Source organism: Frieseomelitta varia, unplaced genomic scaffold, assembly GCF_011392965.1.
Source record: "Frieseomelitta varia isolate USP_RPSP 00005682 unplaced genomic scaffold, Fvar_1.2 scaffold_576, whole genome shotgun sequence".
NCBI lineage: Eukaryota > Metazoa > Arthropoda > Insecta > Hymenoptera > Apidae > Frieseomelitta > Frieseomelitta varia.
Genome location: NW_025110341.1, coordinates 582,738 through 601,635, shown reverse-complemented (window position 1 = coordinate 601,635; position 18,898 = coordinate 582,738). Strand labels below are relative to the sequence as shown.

General features: G+C 27.3%; 6 protein-coding genes across 13 annotated transcripts in view; 2 read left to right on the top strand and 4 right to left on the bottom strand.

Annotated features, from left to right (window-relative positions):
* Nucleotides 1–219: 219 nt before the first annotated feature.
* Nucleotides 220–2,340, bottom strand: LOC122534111 (U3 small nucleolar RNA-interacting protein 2). Its single transcript, XM_043664436.1, has 8 exons — nucleotides 2,187–2,340; nucleotides 1,958–2,073; nucleotides 1,790–1,884; nucleotides 1,495–1,722; nucleotides 1,311–1,420; nucleotides 1,036–1,232; nucleotides 622–959; nucleotides 220–529 (listed from the first exon to the last, which is right to left on the bottom strand). The coding sequence occupies exons 1-8, from the start codon at nucleotides 2,235–2,237 to the stop codon at nucleotides 297–299; spliced, it is 1,368 nt and encodes a 455-aa protein (XP_043520371.1). The 5' UTR covers nucleotides 2,238–2,340; the 3' UTR covers nucleotides 220–296.
* Nucleotides 2,341–2,416: 76 nt separating this feature from the next.
* On the top strand, nucleotides 2,417–6,740 carry LOC122534114. 4 transcript variants are annotated; one of them, XM_043664441.1, is made up of 8 exons: nucleotides 2,417–2,592; nucleotides 2,650–2,855; nucleotides 2,922–3,083; nucleotides 3,162–3,240; nucleotides 3,824–3,933; nucleotides 4,069–4,230; nucleotides 4,304–4,382; nucleotides 6,646–6,740. In XM_043664441.1, exons 1-8 carry the CDS (start codon nucleotides 2,550–2,552, stop codon nucleotides 6,696–6,698), a joined length of 894 nt encoding a protein of 297 aa, XP_043520376.1. In that variant the 5' UTR covers nucleotides 2,417–2,549; the 3' UTR covers nucleotides 6,699–6,740. The 4 variants fall into 4 exon arrangements, with proteins under 4 accessions (XP_043520376.1, XP_043520374.1, XP_043520375.1 ...); XM_043664439.1 differs by having other exon boundaries at nucleotides 2,418–2,592; nucleotides 3,824–4,014; nucleotides 6,646–6,739; XM_043664440.1 differs by lacking the exon at nucleotides 6,646–6,740 and adding an exon at nucleotides 4,448–5,094 and having other exon boundaries at nucleotides 2,420–2,592; nucleotides 3,824–4,014.
* Nucleotides 4,398–6,507, bottom strand: LOC122534112 (guanine deaminase). Its single transcript, XM_043664437.1, has 8 exons — nucleotides 6,363–6,507; nucleotides 5,972–6,214; nucleotides 5,678–5,896; nucleotides 5,476–5,583; nucleotides 5,305–5,412; nucleotides 5,080–5,245; nucleotides 4,836–4,982; nucleotides 4,398–4,765 (listed from the first exon to the last, which is right to left on the bottom strand). The coding sequence occupies exons 1-8, from the start codon at nucleotides 6,471–6,473 to the stop codon at nucleotides 4,566–4,568; spliced, it is 1,302 nt and encodes a 433-aa protein (XP_043520372.1). The 5' UTR covers nucleotides 6,474–6,507; the 3' UTR covers nucleotides 4,398–4,565.
* Nucleotides 6,741–6,778: 38 nt separating the features above from the next.
* On the top strand, nucleotides 6,779–10,670 carry LOC122534110 (dynein-1-beta heavy chain, flagellar inner arm I1 complex-like). Of its 2 annotated transcripts, XM_043664435.1 has the most exons (11): nucleotides 6,779–6,913; nucleotides 7,141–7,220; nucleotides 7,707–8,046; nucleotides 8,184–8,516; nucleotides 8,606–8,888; nucleotides 8,955–9,120; nucleotides 9,197–9,339; nucleotides 9,410–9,737; nucleotides 9,807–9,979; nucleotides 10,137–10,262; nucleotides 10,595–10,670. In XM_043664435.1, exons 1-10 carry the CDS (start codon nucleotides 6,799–6,801, stop codon nucleotides 10,225–10,227), a joined length of 2,052 nt encoding a protein of 683 aa, XP_043520370.1. In that variant the 5' UTR covers nucleotides 6,779–6,798; the 3' UTR covers nucleotides 10,228–10,262; nucleotides 10,595–10,670. The 2 variants fall into 2 exon arrangements, with proteins under 2 accessions (XP_043520370.1, XP_043520369.1); XM_043664434.1 differs by having other exon boundaries at nucleotides 10,137–10,670.
* Nucleotides 10,671–11,806: 1,136 nt separating this feature from the next.
* On the bottom strand, nucleotides 11,807–16,189 carry LOC122534109 (transmembrane protein 8B-like). 4 transcript variants are annotated; one of them, XM_043664429.1, is made up of 13 exons: nucleotides 15,850–16,189; nucleotides 15,465–15,636; nucleotides 15,173–15,386; nucleotides 14,957–15,084; nucleotides 14,609–14,892; nucleotides 14,263–14,540; nucleotides 14,045–14,173; nucleotides 13,760–13,965; nucleotides 13,512–13,669; nucleotides 13,209–13,441; nucleotides 12,948–13,142; nucleotides 12,739–12,879; nucleotides 11,807–12,655 (listed from the first exon to the last, which is right to left on the bottom strand). In XM_043664429.1, the coding sequence occupies exons 1-13, from the start codon at nucleotides 15,947–15,949 to the stop codon at nucleotides 12,455–12,457; spliced, it is 2,439 nt and encodes an 812-aa protein (XP_043520364.1). In that variant the 5' UTR covers nucleotides 15,950–16,189; the 3' UTR covers nucleotides 11,807–12,454. The 4 variants fall into 4 exon arrangements, with proteins under 4 accessions (XP_043520364.1, XP_043520365.1, XP_043520368.1 ...); XM_043664430.1 differs by having other exon boundaries at nucleotides 15,465–15,546; XM_043664433.1 differs by having other exon boundaries at nucleotides 15,473–15,546; nucleotides 15,850–15,951.
* A 244-nt stretch (nucleotides 16,190–16,433) lies between these two features.
* The window catches only part of LOC122534108 (protein dispatched), a 12,393-nt gene continuing 9,928 nt past the window's right edge, over nucleotides 16,434–18,898 (bottom strand). The window contains exons 11-16 of the mRNA XM_043664428.1: nucleotides 18,464–18,638; nucleotides 18,182–18,391; nucleotides 17,810–18,105; nucleotides 17,471–17,720; nucleotides 17,235–17,414; nucleotides 16,434–17,147 (exon numbers count right to left, since the gene is read on the bottom strand). Coding sequence (XP_043520363.1) covers nucleotides 16,521–17,147; nucleotides 17,235–17,414; nucleotides 17,471–17,720; nucleotides 17,810–18,105; nucleotides 18,182–18,391; nucleotides 18,464–18,638 — 1,738 coding nt within the window. The 3' untranslated portion in view covers nucleotides 16,434–16,520. The remainder of the gene's footprint in view (nucleotides 17,148–17,234; nucleotides 17,415–17,470; nucleotides 17,721–17,809; nucleotides 18,106–18,181; nucleotides 18,392–18,463; nucleotides 18,639–18,898) is intronic.

The window sequence follows — 18,898 nt, the reverse complement described above, 5'->3', positions numbered from 1 at the left end:
TCCAGTATAAAATATGACGATGCTGATGATGAAAAAACATGCGTAAACGATAATTTACAGAAACAGGAAACAGAAGAATATATAGTTCATAGTAATAATATTAAACTGGTTAAATTAATAATAATATTAAACTGGGAATATAACAATAAAGTTTGTTCAGATTAAATATATACAAAATTATATAATTTATACAAAATTATATAATTTTATATATTTAAATAATTATATATTTATTTTATGAGTTAAATTTAATTTACAATTGTATAATTCATTTCTTCTTCATAACTTAATACAAGCTATTTAGTTTTTGTTTGAATTAATGGTATTATAACAATAGCATTTTTTGCTTTTGGTACGCGCCACCATCTCCCAAGCCTGTGTTCTTGACCAATTCCAGCAATAAGTTGAGTGCCATCCGGAGTAAAACATAACGCATTTACAAACCCAGTTAGATGAATCGAAAATAATGGATTTAATGATTTGAAGACGTCGCCGCATTGCCACAATTTGATACTGCCATTCCGTGATCCTACATTCGATAATTATAATAAACGTTATATCTATAATTAAAATTCCTTTATGAATAGATAAATCATATATTTATAAGGAGATATTTAATACCTGATGCGACTAGATCTGTATTGAGTAAAGTAGCTATACTCGAAATCCACATTGGTTGATTATTACTTTCATCTCTTCCATGTGCGTCCAATACTGAACACAAAGGCTTTTTCTTTAAACAACCCCAAACGCATAATTGTCCATCGTCTCCACAACTAAGAAAATGTTCTTCGTTTATAAGTTTCACGAAATCAATGCTACCACTATGCCCATTGAATATAAGTTGCGATTCTTCTACAATTTTCCAAATTCGAATCGTTCCGTCGAAACCGCCGCTAGTGATAGCGCGTTCTCGCGCAAGCGCGTCAATCGACGTAATACCATTTTGATGTCCAAATCTAATAAAACAACGAAATGTAATTATAACAGAATTGAGCTATATTAAAATAATTCTGACAACAATAATATGCTTACAAAGATTCAACATATGCCATATCGTCTAAATTCCATACTTTAACACTTCTGTCTGCAGAACCAGAATATAAAGTATGTGTATCTTTACGAAAAACTAAACTAGTAACACTATCTCTATGGCCCTGTAAGTTTTTTATATGTTTTAAAGTATTTCCACAAAATACTAGAATATATTTTGAACCACTATCTCCTGCTACCTTTAATCATAAAAAATAAATATTTATATATGCTTATAAATGTAAATATATCGTGAATGAAAGTTTATATAATCTTACCAAAAATTTACCATCAGTACTAATTGTTAAACATTGTACACATTTCATCCCATCCTGTGACTTCTTTTTTCCTTTAACGGTTTCTAATTTCGTTCTATCCTTTAAAGACCCTAATAAACAAAATTCATTTATATAAGATTGTCCTTACAATTTAATGATCTTTTTCCCCTTGAAAATAACATACATTTCACTAAACCACCATCCTTTGAACCAGAATATAAAAATTTTCCATTACTAGAGAGACATAAACATGTAATTGAACTTTTATGTTCTTTACATTTCAGAAAAATTGGTTCATTATAATTGACATAATTTGAAGCGATAGTTTTTCTTAATTTTCCTCTTTCTTCTAAATATTCCTCATGTAATCTTCTTGTTACTGCCCCTTCTTCAAATTCTGCTCTGTCTTTTTCTATATTCATAGAAAATTATATGTTAGAAAGTAAATACATAGAAAAATCATTTTATACAGATTTTACCTTCTTCTTCAATTTGTTGAAGATATTTCTTTGCAAGTCTTACACGCTTCTCCTGAGGAGTTTCTTCTTCTTCTTCGCTTTCATATTCCTCATTTCTGTTATATGCAAAAATTAACTAAAAGAATCATCTAAACTACACAATACAAAATTAAAAAATATATTAAATACCTCTGATTCTCTTCTGCAAGTTCTTCATCTGTACTAGCAATACTTTCATTATCATCAGGTATAGATTTATGCACGTTCTTCTTTTTCTTTGTGTTAATGTGTGTGTGATTATTAAACTATAACATAATTAAATTACTTGTGATTTTTCGTAATAAATTATAAATAAATTCAATTGCATTTCGATATATTAAGAATCAAGTAAATAAAAATGTATATGTATTTTTTATACCTTTCTTTTAATTCCTCCACTACTTTGTTTATTCCGAATAAAAAATGACATAATTATAATGGACTTTTACTTAAATTTCAATTGAATTTTAACCTGTTTCAATCACGTGGAGTGTTTTCTATAAACAAGCACTACCAACAATATAATCAAGAAAGTACCATATTTATTAACTAGTGTAGCAACTGCTACATGAAAAATCACCAGTTAATTGCACTGTGATGTCAGGTCTATTTTGTAGCTAGTCAATGGTTAAATTATTGTATATATGTATTTTAAAATTGTATTATTAATTGTATTAAAATTGTACCATTATAAGTTGATATTTTAATCTTCTATGATTTAATATTTGCACCAAAAGAAATTATGGCTCAAAAGAAAAGAGTACTTATGATTTGCTTAGGTATGTCTTAAAATGTGAATAAATAACAAAAAAGAATTGTATATCATAACAGCTAAAAACATGATTTTTATTTTACAGGAAATATTTGTCGTTCACCAATAGCTGAAGCAGTTTTTAATGATCAAATATATAGATTAGGTTTGAATGAATCATGGGAAGTAGAAAGTGCAGCGCTTATAGGATATCATACAGGTAAAAATCCAGACCATAGAGCTATGTCTACACTAAGAGAAAAGGGTATCACTAACTATTCTCATAAAGCACGACCAGTAAGTGAATTTGTCATTCTACAAAAGTTCATCTGATATTTATATTAATATACTTTATCATTATAGATCACAGAAGATGATTTTGTTAAGTTTGATTGGATATTTGGAATGGATAATAGTAACATTCAAGAATTAAATAGTATGAAACCTAATAATTGCACTGCTAAAATTGAACTTCTTGGAAAATATGATCCACAGGGAGATATCATCATAAGAGATCCTTATTATGTATATAATTATATTAATACAAAATGTTAATTCAAAATTTCTTGACAAGAAATAAATTAATAAAACTTTTATTTACAGGATAGCAATAGTGCTGGATTTCATAAAGCTTATGAGCAATGTGTACGAAGTATAAAAGCTTTTTTGGAACAACATGAAGGTATTGTCAAAAGGTTTATTACACATGTAATAATTCATAAATTAAATTTAGAAAAGTATAATCATAATAAGCTTTTTATTTTTAGATAAAGCTTAGAAACAATTTAAGTGATTGAAATTATTGGAATATCGTGTATATATAAAAATACTTAAAAAGACAATAAACAATTATTACAGGATTAAAGTGTTGATTTGTTGTTACTTATCATTTGCAGGTATTCTATAAAATAAATTCTCAGTTATTCTTTATATACAAAATAAACAATCAATTTCATATTACATTAATATAATATTTATTCTAATTTCTACTAACTTTATACTCGTGAAACTATTTATTTATATGAGTAATAGTTATCTACAACAAAGTATACATATACCTATTTTATTTTACTAGGTTTCTTACATAACCTTGAAAACTGTATAAATATTGTTTTGTACACTGCTTCAAAATTAGTAAATAACATGTCACAAAAAAAGAAAGTGTTAATGGTGTGTTTAGGTATATTAAAAAAACAATAATTATCTATTGAGAGTGATAATATAAGTATATTATTTTTTATTGTACCAATATTAAAATTTCTTAGGAAACAGCTGTCGTTCTCCAATAGCAGAAGCAGTATTTTGGGAGGAAATAAAACAATTGAATCTTCTTGACTATTGGGAAGTAGATAGTGCTGCATTATTACAATATCATGTGGGTAACGGTCCAGAACCTAGAGCTATGTCTACGCTTGAGAAAAGAGGCATTGCATATTATACTCATATAGCAAGACAGGTAATTAATTTTTTTATTTAAAAAATAATATAAAACATCTCCTTAAATTTTCAGGTAACAAAACAAGATTTCTACAAATTTGACTGGATATTTGGAATGGATAGTGGTATAGTTTATGATCTTTGTCAAATGCAACCAAAAGATAGTCAAGCAAAAATTGAACTTCTTGGAAAATATGATCCCAATGGAGAATTAAATATACGAGATCCATTATTTGTATATATCGTTATTAATGTTATTCAATTTTAATATTATTAAAGATTTAGATATTTTTTTATTAAAATAATAGGATAGTAACAGTACTGGATTTGAAAAGGCATTTGAGCAAGCTACAAGAAGCATAAAAATATTTCTAAAACAGCATAAAGGTAATTTTATATATTATATTTCATTTATTAAATTATACAAATAACTTATGATTATTTTTTTACAGATACTGCAAGCACATTATTAAAGTAATTGTGATTGCATTATTATATACAATTAAAAAAAATTGTCTTTATTCATTGTCTCTATGTCAGTTGATAGATATAAAATATCAAGAATATAAATTATTTAACTTTACGCCCACTTACATATACTTCAACAATATTACGATCATCTCCGGAATATATAAATTTTTGAAGTCGTTCTTCTAAGGTACTGCTTTGCAAATTATTCAAAAGTCCATCACTTATGTCTATATCTATAACAAGAGCATCAAATTCTTTACCAACTTCGAAATTTCCTATCTGATTATCCATTGCAAGGGCTAAAAAAATATTAGATTAGAGATTCAATTTGATACAGTAACAATCTTGATTTAACTCTAAGAACATTACCTGCTGCACCTCCTAAAGTTGCCATGTGAAATACATCTTTATAATTAAGTGCCTTATAATTTTCCTTAATTAAGGATAAATGGATTGATACTTGCAAAGCTGATCTTATTGCATCTAAAATACTACAACTCTGTCCACCTGATACATCTACAAGTTAAAATATAAAAATTATTTTATCAAAATGAACTATATATTTATTATGTGATCATTACAAAATTATTAAGTAAAAACAATATCTTTATACCTGTACCAAGACCAATCTTGATGCTTTTGCTTTTTAGTCTTTGAACATCACAAAGACCACTTTTTAAACATGTATTTGATGAAGGACAATGTACAATTGCTGTACCACGTTCATTTAATAATGCAATTTCATCATCTGAAAGATATATTCCATGTGCTAATACTGTCTGAAAATAGACAAAAGTTATTATATTTCTTATATTTTGCATATACTTATTTGACATACTTTACATGTAAGAAGTCCAGCTCCATCATATACAGCTGTATATGATGGATATTCAGGAAACATGTTCTTTACAGCTTCTATTTCATCTAAATTTTCTGATACATGAGTCTGAAATATTTTACATACATACAAAATGTTTTATATGTAAAAAAGCATTATTTTATATAATACCTGTACATGAAGATCTTTTTCTTTTGCTAATTTTCCCAATTTTTTCATTAGTGTCATATCACAGCTTAAAGCAAATCTTGGTGTTATAACTGGTTTTATTAGAGGACTCTACAACAATTATTATATAAATTAATGTTACACAAATTATTATTAAATAAATCAAAATATAAATTATAATTATTGTATAATATTTAAGACTTACATTTAATTTAATCAGATCCTCTATAAATTTATTTATATTTATTATAGACTCTTCAGTAGTTTCATAATAATTATCACTACGTGTTATATTCATACTTATTTTCCCAATTAAAGCACGTTGACCCTTACTAATCACTGTTTGTCCAAGTATTACAGATGCTTTTGGATAGAGAGCTGCAAAATAACATGCTGTCGTTGTTCCACTCTTTATAGTCTGTTTCTATAATTAAAACAATAATATAATTATTATTTGTATAAAATATAATCTAAAAAGTTTTTGTTGTTTTAAATTTACCACAACTGTATTAAATACTTGTTCAGCAAATTTTTCGTCTATATATTTCTTTTCTAGAGGAAAAGTATAATGTTCTAACCACTCTAGAAGTTCTTTATCATATCCAACTCCTAAATTAGGAAGTTGAACTGCATGAATATGACAATCAACAAATCCTGGTATTAAAAATTGAGTGTTGTTAAGAACAATGACATTTTTATTTTTTTCATCATTTGAACTCGGGTTTATTATTATATTGGAGATCTAAACATAAATAAATATATAATTTAACAAATAAAACATTAATATTAAATATATTATGAGACACAAAAATGGAGAAATAAATTAAAAATAAATAAATAAATAAATGGAGAAATAAATTAAAAATAAATAAATATTGACTGATAAATACCTTGCCGTTTTTAACGTGTATCATACCACGATCGATGACAATTAACTCTCCACATTCGTTAGAGTGAATAAACGAACCAATAAATATTTTTTCTTCGGAAGATTGAGACATTGTAAATTTTCTTAATATACCAAATTTACTGCAACTGAAAATATTTAAGAATAAGTTAAATCTTACGCAAAAAAATTACAATTTCTTATATTTTCTTAATAATATTTAATAAGTATGTATATTTTTTTCTTATTTTTTAGTTATTTGTTTATAAATAATTAATATTTTTCAGATAATATGATCACTTATAATACATATAGTAACATAAGAAACATATCGACATAACAAACAAGAAGATAAAATTAATACTGTGTTGAGAGTAAACCAATATTTGTATTTATTTTTTATATACTTACTTTTGTTTATTATACGTAATAAAACAAACATGAGCACGAAGAAAGAACAAAAATCTGAAATTTTGAAAAAATCGGATAAAACAATAGATAGTCATCGAGAATTCTTGGATATGGATACCGATGAAGAAGATTTTGGTCACCAAGGTAAAATAATTTAACATTTTTAAATTTCGGCTAAATTATAAAAGATTAGAAATCTTAAATAAGATTTATTCGCATTAATAAATTGTTGAATTTGTACACATCTCAAAGAAGTATGCAAAACAACTTTAAACATATTGATGATAATTCTAAATTCTATTAAGATATCTATAATGCCCTCCGCAATTAAAAGTACAATTTATATCTAATCTAATTGTATTATATTTCAGAATCACCTGACGCAGATGAAGAACTTGTTCCCTCAGAACCTGAAAAGCCTATATTCTCTGAAAAAGATTTAGTTGCTTTAGTAAGAACGTTAATATATATAACTTCAAATTTTTAACTTTTATAACATGTGTTGGTCGAGGCGGGTTATCAGAATTCATAACAAGATAAAGGATTGCAAAATATACTCTTTTAATATCTATTTTAATATATATATATATATATATATAGACACATAAAAACGTGAATCATATACAATTGATTATTATTATTATTATTATTTACTACTTTTTATTCAATAAGTGCTACTACATTCATTATATCCATTAAATTATACAAAATTATAATGATACAATAGAAGATACTACCAAACTGATATAATTGATACAATAGAAGATACTACAAAACTGATATGTAATTTAAATGAAAAAAGTTACATGATGCGTTAGTACTCTAACGAAAATGTAATTTAATACAATGACACCATCTATGGCGCCATTTTTAAGATCCTTTTACAAAAGTAGAAATACTTGTATATGCTTCATTGAAATGATACTTTTATTTTTAGATGAATTATGTGAAATATTTGACGATACATTCTCAAAATGACATAAGTTGGAACAAACATTCTGATAAAATAATTCAAGAATATTTTAAGAATCCATCATATACAGTATTAACTACATTTTATGATAAAAGTGAATTAAACGCTATGTTGGGTATTCCAATATATGCATCTGAAGGATTTACATATTTCTTAAGATCATCATGGCAAATTTATACTCCAGATAATTTTTTAAAAACCGTTTCATTTGGCAGTATTAGTAATAATATTAAAAATAATACCCTAAAATTCATGGAAAGTATATACGCACCGATTATGCTTCACAACGAAGATTATGCTTCATGTATCCAAATGAAATATCATAATTTTTTATTTTCATAGCAGTAAAATTTTATAATTTTATTTCTATTTGTTATTATTACTTTATTATCTTATACAAAGATAATTTATATTAGAATTACAATTTTCCATAATGAACAGTTTTAAGATGTGATATGTTTTCAAATTTACATGAGTTTATTATACGTCTAATGGAAGAAATTTATAAATCAATGAGTAGAACTATTTTATATGTACCAAAGGAACATCTTCTCCAAACATTTTTAAAGTCCTCGGATACAGACAATTATTTTTTATTAGGTACGAATCAAACGACAATCGTTTCAGAAGAATATGAAAAAAAACGTAAATTAATCCGCAGATTAGAGAAAATAGTTTGGTTTTGGATTAGACAGATACATAGAGCAACGATGACATCAATAAGAAGACAAATTAACAATATACAAGATGAAGTAGATTATTGGAATGCAAAACGTCAGTTTCTCATTAATTAATTTAATTCTATTATATTAACTTATTACACCTTTCCTCGATTAAAAATGTCTATTTGGAATCTTTTATAGATTCAGATTTGAATCATTTACATGCTCAATTTCGTAATACGGAAGTTCAATTGATCATCAACATATTAAAAAACTTATATTCTCCAAGCGCAAGTAAATTACAGGAGTTAACTGTGTATATTGATATAGGATTAGAAGAGGCCCAATCAAATTTGATATATTTAAATATTCTACTTCATTTTTGTAAAAATTTAAATATTCTAGAAGATGTCGAAAACTCTGTAACAGAAGCATTGCTTCTTATATTATTCATTTGGACAGAATCACCATTTTATTCTACAAAGTAAGGAAAATAAGTTATGTTAAAAAAAAAATTTAACAAACATATTTAAAACCGTAATATTTTTAGAATTAATATGGAAATATTATGTCAAGCATTAAGTTCACAGATAATTGAACAATGTAAAAAACATATCAAATTTGACATTGTTCTTGGAAATAATCCTGAAATGGGAATACAGATGCTAAAGAAATGTATATTCTGTTGTAACATTTATAAAACAATTTATGAGGATGTATGTTTTACCCCATTAAATATAGTGCTTCTCTGTATTAACAGTTTATTAGTAATTTATTCAACATTTCTTGCAGATTATGATACATGTAACATCTTATATTAATCCGGATAAAAAATGGGACATAAATCAGCAAGAAGTTTTTAGTAAAATTGATATTTTTAAACAGAGATGCTGTGATGTCATTGAAATTTCTAAAGTTTTAACAGTATTCGGAAGGTATTTGAAAAAAGAGGAAAACAAATATAAATAAGATAGAAATTAATTCTTATTTTTATTAATTTAATAGAAATACTAAAATAGGATTAATTGGAGGTCCAAACGGAAGCGAATTTGAAGCGTATTTGCGGGAAATTGAATCTTTATTTTACGAAAGTTTAAATGAAATTATAATGGCACATGACATCGTATTCGATGTTACGAGACCTATTTGGTTTCTAAAGATTAAACAATTTAGATATACAGTTTTGCAATTAGAAAATATGGTAATAAATTTAATTAATGATATATTTACGAGCATAAGAAATATAGAAGAAGGTATCGAGACAATTTATGCTTTACAAAAATTTAAAAAAAGAGAAAATTTACGAGAATTATTGCAAAAAAAATGGATACAGGTATATATTGATATTGTACGTATTGACTGGCCTCCAAAAAAAATTATTTAATAATAAAAAAAATTTTAGATATGGAAAATATTTAGTAATGAAATCGAATACTGTTATATTAATGCAATTAATCAGTCAAAAAAGGAAATTAGTGTTAACATAAATTTATTATGCATTTTACAATACTTAAAAAAACAGCATTCTATAATCACAAATGCAGTAGACTGGATAGGAGATTGTGATTTTGAAAAGTAAGTAAAAAAACATAAATTATTTAAACAGATTTATTGAAATGATAGATTTCCTTCTTTAATGAATAATTTGTTATTCATTTCTGCTAACATCTTTTTTTATATTTTTTTTCTACAATTCATATTTCTAAAAAGGACGTATCATGCATGATTTCAGGTGTGTTTTACAACAATATGAACATGTATTAAATGTAATTGACAAGCGAAGTAAGATGCTTAAGAGTTACAGTATAAGTAAAACGCAGTAATGCAAAGTTTTATGTTATTAAAACTACGATAGAAGGTAAAAATAATGTCATTTTGAAAAAAGAAATAATGAAGAAATTGATTATAAAAATTTCGTGTCACTGCATTATCAAAATAATGATATTGCTATACTTTTGGACGGGGTACTGTACTTGTCATTTTTTCACACATATATATCTTTTTATTTTAGATTTAAAATGAATAAATTTAACCAATGAAATTAAATTTAAACATTAACTAATCCATTTCACATAATATGGAATGTTTATCTGCTTATTTGATACGAAATATTTATATTAATATTATTAGTTATTAATATTCATTCTGAATTTGTGGTAGACTTATAAATACATCATTAATACTTTTCAGGATTAAGGAATAATTTCATTCTACATTTTTTTTTGTTTAAAATCTTAAGTAATATAGCATACATAAATCTTTCGAACATTTGCGTTATATGAATTCCTTTTTATCAATCATCCTGCCTTTTTTTAATAGTGTAAAAATAAGATTTATAATATAATCGGCATAGGATGAAAGAGAAATCTTAGATGGCACTTTACATATTGTGAGGTATTTGAACAGTAACTAAAGTAAATATTATACTTTAGTAATTTACTATATAACAACGAATTCAGACAGGTAATAATCAGAAATAATAATAAATTACATTTTGTTAAATTATTATAAAAATCTTTTGAATAACATATTGCAATTAATATCACATAAAATAAAAAATATGAAATTACAATGTCAGAACATTTATATATATATACATATATATATATACATATATAATCTTTTAATTTATTTCTAGAGAAAATGGGTGTATCTTCTGTATTAAAACTAATTAACTTTGGGAATTTTTAATATTAAATAACGTTCATATAATCATGTGTATAGCAATTCTCAGTTTCTTATTTACTATTATATTTTAAATTGAAACATTTTAAGTAATGTTTAAAGATAAATCAAAATAATTACTATTAGATTTTTTTTATACATAAATTTTTATATCGAATATGATGAAACTTGCAAACATTGAATTATTTAATTTTTGAAATTTGGATACTATTCTCGAATAATTTACCTATATTTAGGCACGACATTCATACTTTCATTTCCTAATATGCTATTAATATCTTTAATTACATTCTGTGGTCCCTTACGCAAGTTTGAACGACTAAATGTGAAAAATAGATGTAATAATATGTTAGACACATAATATGTTTCTCTATCTTCTTAAGATACATATACTGCATTTATATTTTAATGTTTCCCAAAGTTATAGTAGTTACACAGAACATGCACGTGATATATATTATATTTCTTTATATATAACAAAACATATTTAAAAAATAAAAAATAAAATACAATTAACAAGTATTTTTGGATATAATTTATCAATGACAATGTATATAGGGTAATCTATGCAATTAATACTTCTCTGTATTACTAATTACATAAAATATATAAATTACATATAAAAATGCTTTTAAAAGAAGTAAATTACTTTTGTAAATGAAGCAAAATAATATATTAAGTACTATCAACAAATATAAAAATATGTATAACTGTATCTCTATTTATATATGTAATAAATTTTGTAACAAGTTCTCTATTAACAAATTTCCTTTTTTTCTAAAACTCATATTATGACTATAATGAAGACTATGAAATATAATTATTACTAAACCCAGTAATAAACCCATCGTCATCAATGTTCTGATGGTATTACTTAATGACGTAATTTTCTAGAAAAAATAGATGTCAACTTTTTTCGCGACTTATTTAATATGATACAATACAATTTCCAACAATATTAAAAATATATAAAAATATTTCTATTAGTATTATTGATTATATCTTTAAAACAATATAGTAAGAATAGAATAGCACCATTTGTAAGTTCATTAAACTTTTGCAGTTAAAACTAGTTGTATGTTATATTGAGCTGTGTTAAGTTGGAAATCTCAACATAGATTACCCTATAATCATTTATGCATCTTTACTTAGGAACTATTATAAAATTTATATATATAAATATTTTATATACATGTACATGATATTTGTACATGTACGTTCATTTTTTTAAATTTTGATTATCGTGCTATAATCGATGCTATAATCTATTTTTTATTTAGAGAATTAGAACTCTTTTGGCACAAGTAATTTAAATAATAGTACGTATTTGGTTTGTTTTTATATTACTTATTTTTACTGTAATTTTCAATTTGACGCAATTACCAGATTTTCTTGACCACTTGTTACTTTGAAAATTGGACTGCCCGATGGGTCTTTATAATCAAGTAATTCACTATCGTTGCTAAATGAGCTTGTACCTGAAGAATCAATTTGTTCTAATCGTGATGGCGGTAAAAGAAATATCAATGAGATCGCTATTATTATATGCCAAGCACTATGAACATACTGCAAAAAAATACAAGTATTTTTATAATAATAAAAATAATTTTTTATATTTCTTAATATTTTATAATTTATATTGTATATACCTGATAATTGGCTTCTGTTTCAACTAACGAAAAGATCAATAAACCTACAATCGCCAATGTTAAGCCTGCTAATAACTTTGAAATTCTATTAGGTCTTTTCAACTTTTTTAAATGAAAACAACGATAAGCATATGCCCCCATCTGAAAATATATAAAAAAACATATAAAAGAAATAATACTATTATAAATATTTCTTCTAAATTACTTACTGGAATCATAATGCCCATCCCCAAAGGTACTAAAATACTGGTTAGACTTGTTTTATTGGATTCAACGCCAAAAGCTATAATAAGAACTCCAAACATATGACACAATGATACAAAACGAATTGGTATTTCAGCCATTGCAACAAGTGTTACCCAAAATGCTAATATACTTGAAAAAAAGTCACTGTATTGTAAAACCTGAAATAAATTTCATATAAAGCTATTTCGTGGAAGAAAGTAAGTGTTATAAAACAATTTACATACTTCATATTTAGCAATACAATAAGTCATAACATGTTGATCACAAGCATGGTACAGAGATGAAAAGAGCATAGTTGCCAAATAGACTAATCCCTCAGTATATAATCCGCGCTTAATAGCTAAATATATAGCAGGTATGAAAAAACCATTACTTAAAGTGAGTATCAATGTTGTTATAAGAACAGAAGATTCTGGATTGGCACTAGTAGCATCAGTGCATCCCCATCCTTTGTATCCTGTATAATAAGATATATCAATATGGTAAAAAAATCTATGTATAAATAATAGTTATTCTAGCAATCAGACCTTCAAAACATTTGCATGTTGTATAATAAAGAATATCACGATGAACTTCTTGACAAATTCCATGGTGACCACATGGATAATTTCCAGCAAACACACATTGTCTAGTTCGTATATCCAGTGATACTAAAATTTCTTCCATTTCACAATTTACGGATCTTCTATTTAATTAATAATATCATCATTTTATATGCATAATTTAATTATAATTTTAGTATTTTGAATTCATATTTTCAAAAATATGATCTTACCCATTAAAATAACATGTTGCATCTAAAGTAACATACCAAGTGTCTGGCTGTGGATATGGTATCAATAAAGTTCCATCATGTTTGTCGAACGAAGATAAAATCATCGACATTTTGGAATTTTTACATATAATATTATTTTTAATTTTTTTAGGAATTCGTCCACGTTGAACGCAAAGTACAACTTTTACTAACTGTCGTGTTGCTACCTGTATATAAGAAATTTAATAATATATAAAATTAATCCTAATACAAGAGTCTACAAGAGTCTTAATCATTGCTGCTTACTTTATCCATTTCCAAATGTGCACTTATATCAAGAGTACCACCAATATCAACTAATGGCAAAATATCAAACTGTGTAATTACTGGATGCACATCAGTTAACATCACCCAAGAAGTTAACCATTCTCTACCCTGAAAAACGAATTTTTACACGTATATGTTTAAAAATTAATATATTGTATATTTATTTCTTATACTTATACTTATTAAATGCTTGATACCTGTAGTAAGTAGACTCCTGAAAATGTTTGTGAGTGCTTAATTCTAGCAAGTTGATATCTTGGGACACATGGATCATCAAAATTTTCATCTAATGTGCCAAACTGATTTTTCATAACATCACTTTCATTATAAAATGATTCATTGTATTTATCTTCATCATGATGCAAATGATGTTTTGTTAAATCTTTCATATGCAATTGAGCTAATGCTTTAGAAAATGAAGGTGCATCTAAATATTGCCTTACAAAAGATTTTTCTGTTATCCTGATTGGACATTCTGAAAAATAAGATAAGGTAAAACTAACTTATTAATTAAATAAAAAAGAATTACATAATAAAATTTACCTGAGGTTACTACTTTCACATTTACTTCAATAATACTATCTGAAATAATCATCAAATAATAATAACTATCTTCATAAGGGGAAGTCTCTGTAAAGGTATATGAATCTAACATAGTTAGATTTCCAATTTTAGTTGATTCAGAGTGATTGAAAACAGGTAAAGAACGTCCTTGTAAAGCCATATTTTTGATACAAAGTTCATGTACATTATGAGATTTATGCACAGTAAAGTTACAACCCCAAATATCTACACGAAAATTCCATGTCCCTGATGGGATATATATCCTAAATGAGAATGCAACATGTTAGTTATACTCGATCTTCATAAAAGATTGAACATAATAATTACTTGTAATAAGAAGTAGCTTCTTTTGTTCTTAATGTTTGTTGGTAACCAATAGGAATATTTTCAATACTATTGATTTGTGTCCATACAGCTACAGAACCTATACTATAATGGCATTTATGGCCAAGTCCCTAAAGTATAAACAATTATAGAATTAATATAAATTAATTTGGAAGGAAAAAAAAACATTGGAGGAAAGATAAAAATCAAGATCTATACCTGTTGTTGAACCTTTTCATCCCAATGAGACAAATAAGCTCCTACAAACCAATCTCCAGCTTCTGGTCCATAAACTGGTACAACTCCAGTGGTTTTTGGTTCAAATGTTGTAACTGCAGAAACTATAATGGTATGATTACGCTTATGATACATATCATTGGGAAATGTATCATTATTTATAGATATCACAGGGTAACTGCCCCATTGCAGGTATCTAAAAATTATAATAGTAAAAATAGATATATTATGAATCTTTATACATATGTTCATGAAATCAAAAATGAATATTTACATATGTACTTTTCTTTCTGGGCATTCTTGCCCATCCATAAATGCTGCAAACTGCCAAGTAGCTCTGAGTACTTCTTTTGGAACTGTATAATGAAACATAACTATATCTGAATAACTTTTGAATGAATGTAGTAATCCTTCTTGACTTGCTTCTGGCATAGTACATTCTTTAGCTACAAATATAAATTATTTGTACGTCCTATGTTAAATACAAATCTATTTACACAATGATCAAAATTGCAATATTTATCATGCTTGAATGAATGTTAACAAAATGAATTTAAACAAAAAATGTAATACTACTTCAAAATTGTTGAAAAATACAAATATATCAGAAAAAATAAATATTCAATTTCATAGACAGAAAAATTTGTTTATAAATTTACCTGGAAAAAGTAACAAGATTAAAAGGACGTGAAATTGAAGAATCATGAGATATCGTCTTGAAAAATAACATATCGGAAGCATGATAATTTTTTTCGACATCACTGAAAAATGGATATTTCTTTCGATCGGATGTCTCCATTCACTTCTTATTAATTATCCATCATTTTCTCATTCCTATGTTGACTGTACATTTTGCACACACAGTAAATAACTGCGACTAAACCGCAATATTTGCGTGTTTAGTCTAACAACTTATATGGGTTTCCTTCGATCAGCTGTAGTAGACGATGTATATATACATAAATAGCAAAGGGTGGAATGGATGTAAACGACACTGATCTTACCGACCACCTAATAGGAATACCGCGATATTTTAAACATTTCAAAGTATTAATTTTGTGCAAACGAAATGTACAATAAAAGTGGTAAGAATACATAAAATATAGACGCGAGGTGAACAAAAATATAATTATGATAGCAAAGGGATAAGAAGTAAAAAGAGGTAAATTGCTTTGACATAACATGTTTTTAGAATACAATTACAAAACTTTTTTTCAACATGTTCTAATTAATATTTACACATTTATAATATTATATACATATAATATATGAACACTTTTATATAAATCACATAAAAAATATCTCTTTCACGCTTCTACTTTCCAGAAGATTAAATCTCGATATCTTCTTCGGCGGCAGGTAAAACCACTGCCGTCACAGCTACTGGCTTCGTTTTCGATTTTTTACACAGTAAAATCTCTACCCTTCCCGATATTCTACTCTTCAAAATCGCATTGAGGACTATAGGAATCGGAATACCGCTCGGTAACAGAGGTACATCCATCACCCGTGGTTTTACATTCGTGTTCTCGGTTCTGCAAACGATATACAAATCCGTGTCGGACAATTCATCCGATATATTCGTCAATAAAATACGAATTTGGTAATTCGGTCCCAATCCTAAAACCGTAGCTTCCATGGTAAGAGGATGTGGTCCCGCGCCTTGACTGTCGTTCAAAGTTTCGACTACTTTTTTGGCAACCACCAATCTCAGTCGAAGAAGACCTTGCTGAAAAGTAGAATGGATTTTCTTCGCTTCCGATCTTTCTCGTATCGTTTGCTCAACGAACAGTCGTGTTTTTTTTGGTACTAAAAATTTGGAGCCATCATTTAAGGGTAAATTAGATATCGCATTGTGAATGCTGAAGTCTGCGGTCCGTTTCAAAATTTTTACACAGAGTCCGCCCCCCACGGTGACCATTGCCATCGTACGTTCTTCTTGACCCATTTTACCATACTGTTTTTAGAAGAAAAAATACAATATTTTTATATTATTGGGATTTAGTTTAGAAAAATAACACTTGTAATAATATTTGTAATTTACCTTCATCGCAGAAACTGGTTCCATAATTTTTAACGTGTCCACGTGATGTTTTCCATCATACACGCGAATACCATAACCAGCTGTACTCACAGCGAGCAAAGAAAGTCCAGTTTGCGGAACTGGTAAACTTACCGAATCCAAAATCGCACCGGGAACACGAACATGCCATATTTTAATTCCCTATATGATTCATATATTATTATTTATTATAGTTTGTCTAAAAATATTATGCGTACCTTACTGGAAAAACCGATTAAAGTACCATCCATGATAGTAACCGCGATGCCTTCATTATTCAGGGGCGAAACAGCTACAGCAGGTGATGGTAATTTTTCCCAAAGTTTCACAGGACTTCCTCTTTTTATCACTCCTATTTTACCATCTCTTCCAACAATTAATATTTTTCCATCGCCGGTCCATAAACCTGTACACGCAAAAGCGACTGGCGACCATTCTAATAGATGTTTATCCATAACAGAAAACGTTCTGAAACAGACATATCGCAAGAAGCATTTAATTTTATAATTTTCAATTATTCATATAGAATATTATGTCGTCAAGGAAAGAAGTTTTACCGTGGATCTAAAATAAGTAGTTCTCCGAATTCCGTGCCCAGCACGAGACAACTACTCGCTGGATCGTTCCACGAGTCCCTTCGAATCACGGAAATCGCAGTTAAAGCGTTGCTTTTAACCAGTGGGATTCTTTTGTATTGTTCCGCAAAGCTAGCTCTCAAATTCGGATCCATGGACAGAAATTTCAATGTTCGCGGCGAGATAAATCCCGCTCCAAGTTCCTTTAACAATAAATCTAGTTCATCAGCTAGCGTTAATACATTCAATTCTTCGTCCAATCCAGCTTTGTGCCAAATCTATTAACAAATTTATTCTTATAATTCAAAATGAAAGAAAATGAAACTTAATGTTATAACTCAGAATTATTTATACCTCTCGTTCCTTTGGATGTACGTCAATATGCGGCAAACAGTATTTAAAATACGGTCTCATATTTTTAAAGATGTAGACGCTAGAACCAACACCCACCGCCAAAACGGACGACTGAGGTTCTCCATTTTCTGTATAAAAACCAACAACTCCACAGGGTGGATCTACCATGTTGTGTTCCGTTATTTGGTCACCTCCTTTGTAAACTCGTATCTAAAAACGAGATAACAATTACCCACTGATAAACGGATAAAAATTAGAATAGAAGAAATTCTATTTCATTACTTTAGGCGAATTGACATTGAGTGTCCCTAAGTCAGCACAGACTAATCTAGCATCTCCATCACCGCTCACGTCAAGCATATCAAGTGCATTTGGTAAAGTGTATAATCGGGCTGCTGGTTCCCAAAGCGCTTCCAACCATCGGCTGGTTCCAAGACCGCCAATGTTATGATCGGCTCTGAAAATTGCGTAAAAGAATAAAAGGTGCACTTACAATTAAAAAGTATTTTTTCTTACCGTAAACCGTGCATATTCGAGGATCCTTTTTAATGTTTTAGACAAACCGTTATTTTTAATTGAAAGGCATCATTAGTGTTTCTACCTAAACGTCTGCCATATGGATTCTATGCACCGTACTATAGTGCAGCGTAACAGATCAATGTCATATTGTCATTAATATGTTGAATTTTTTAAAAGAATTCTTTTTCCGAATGAGTC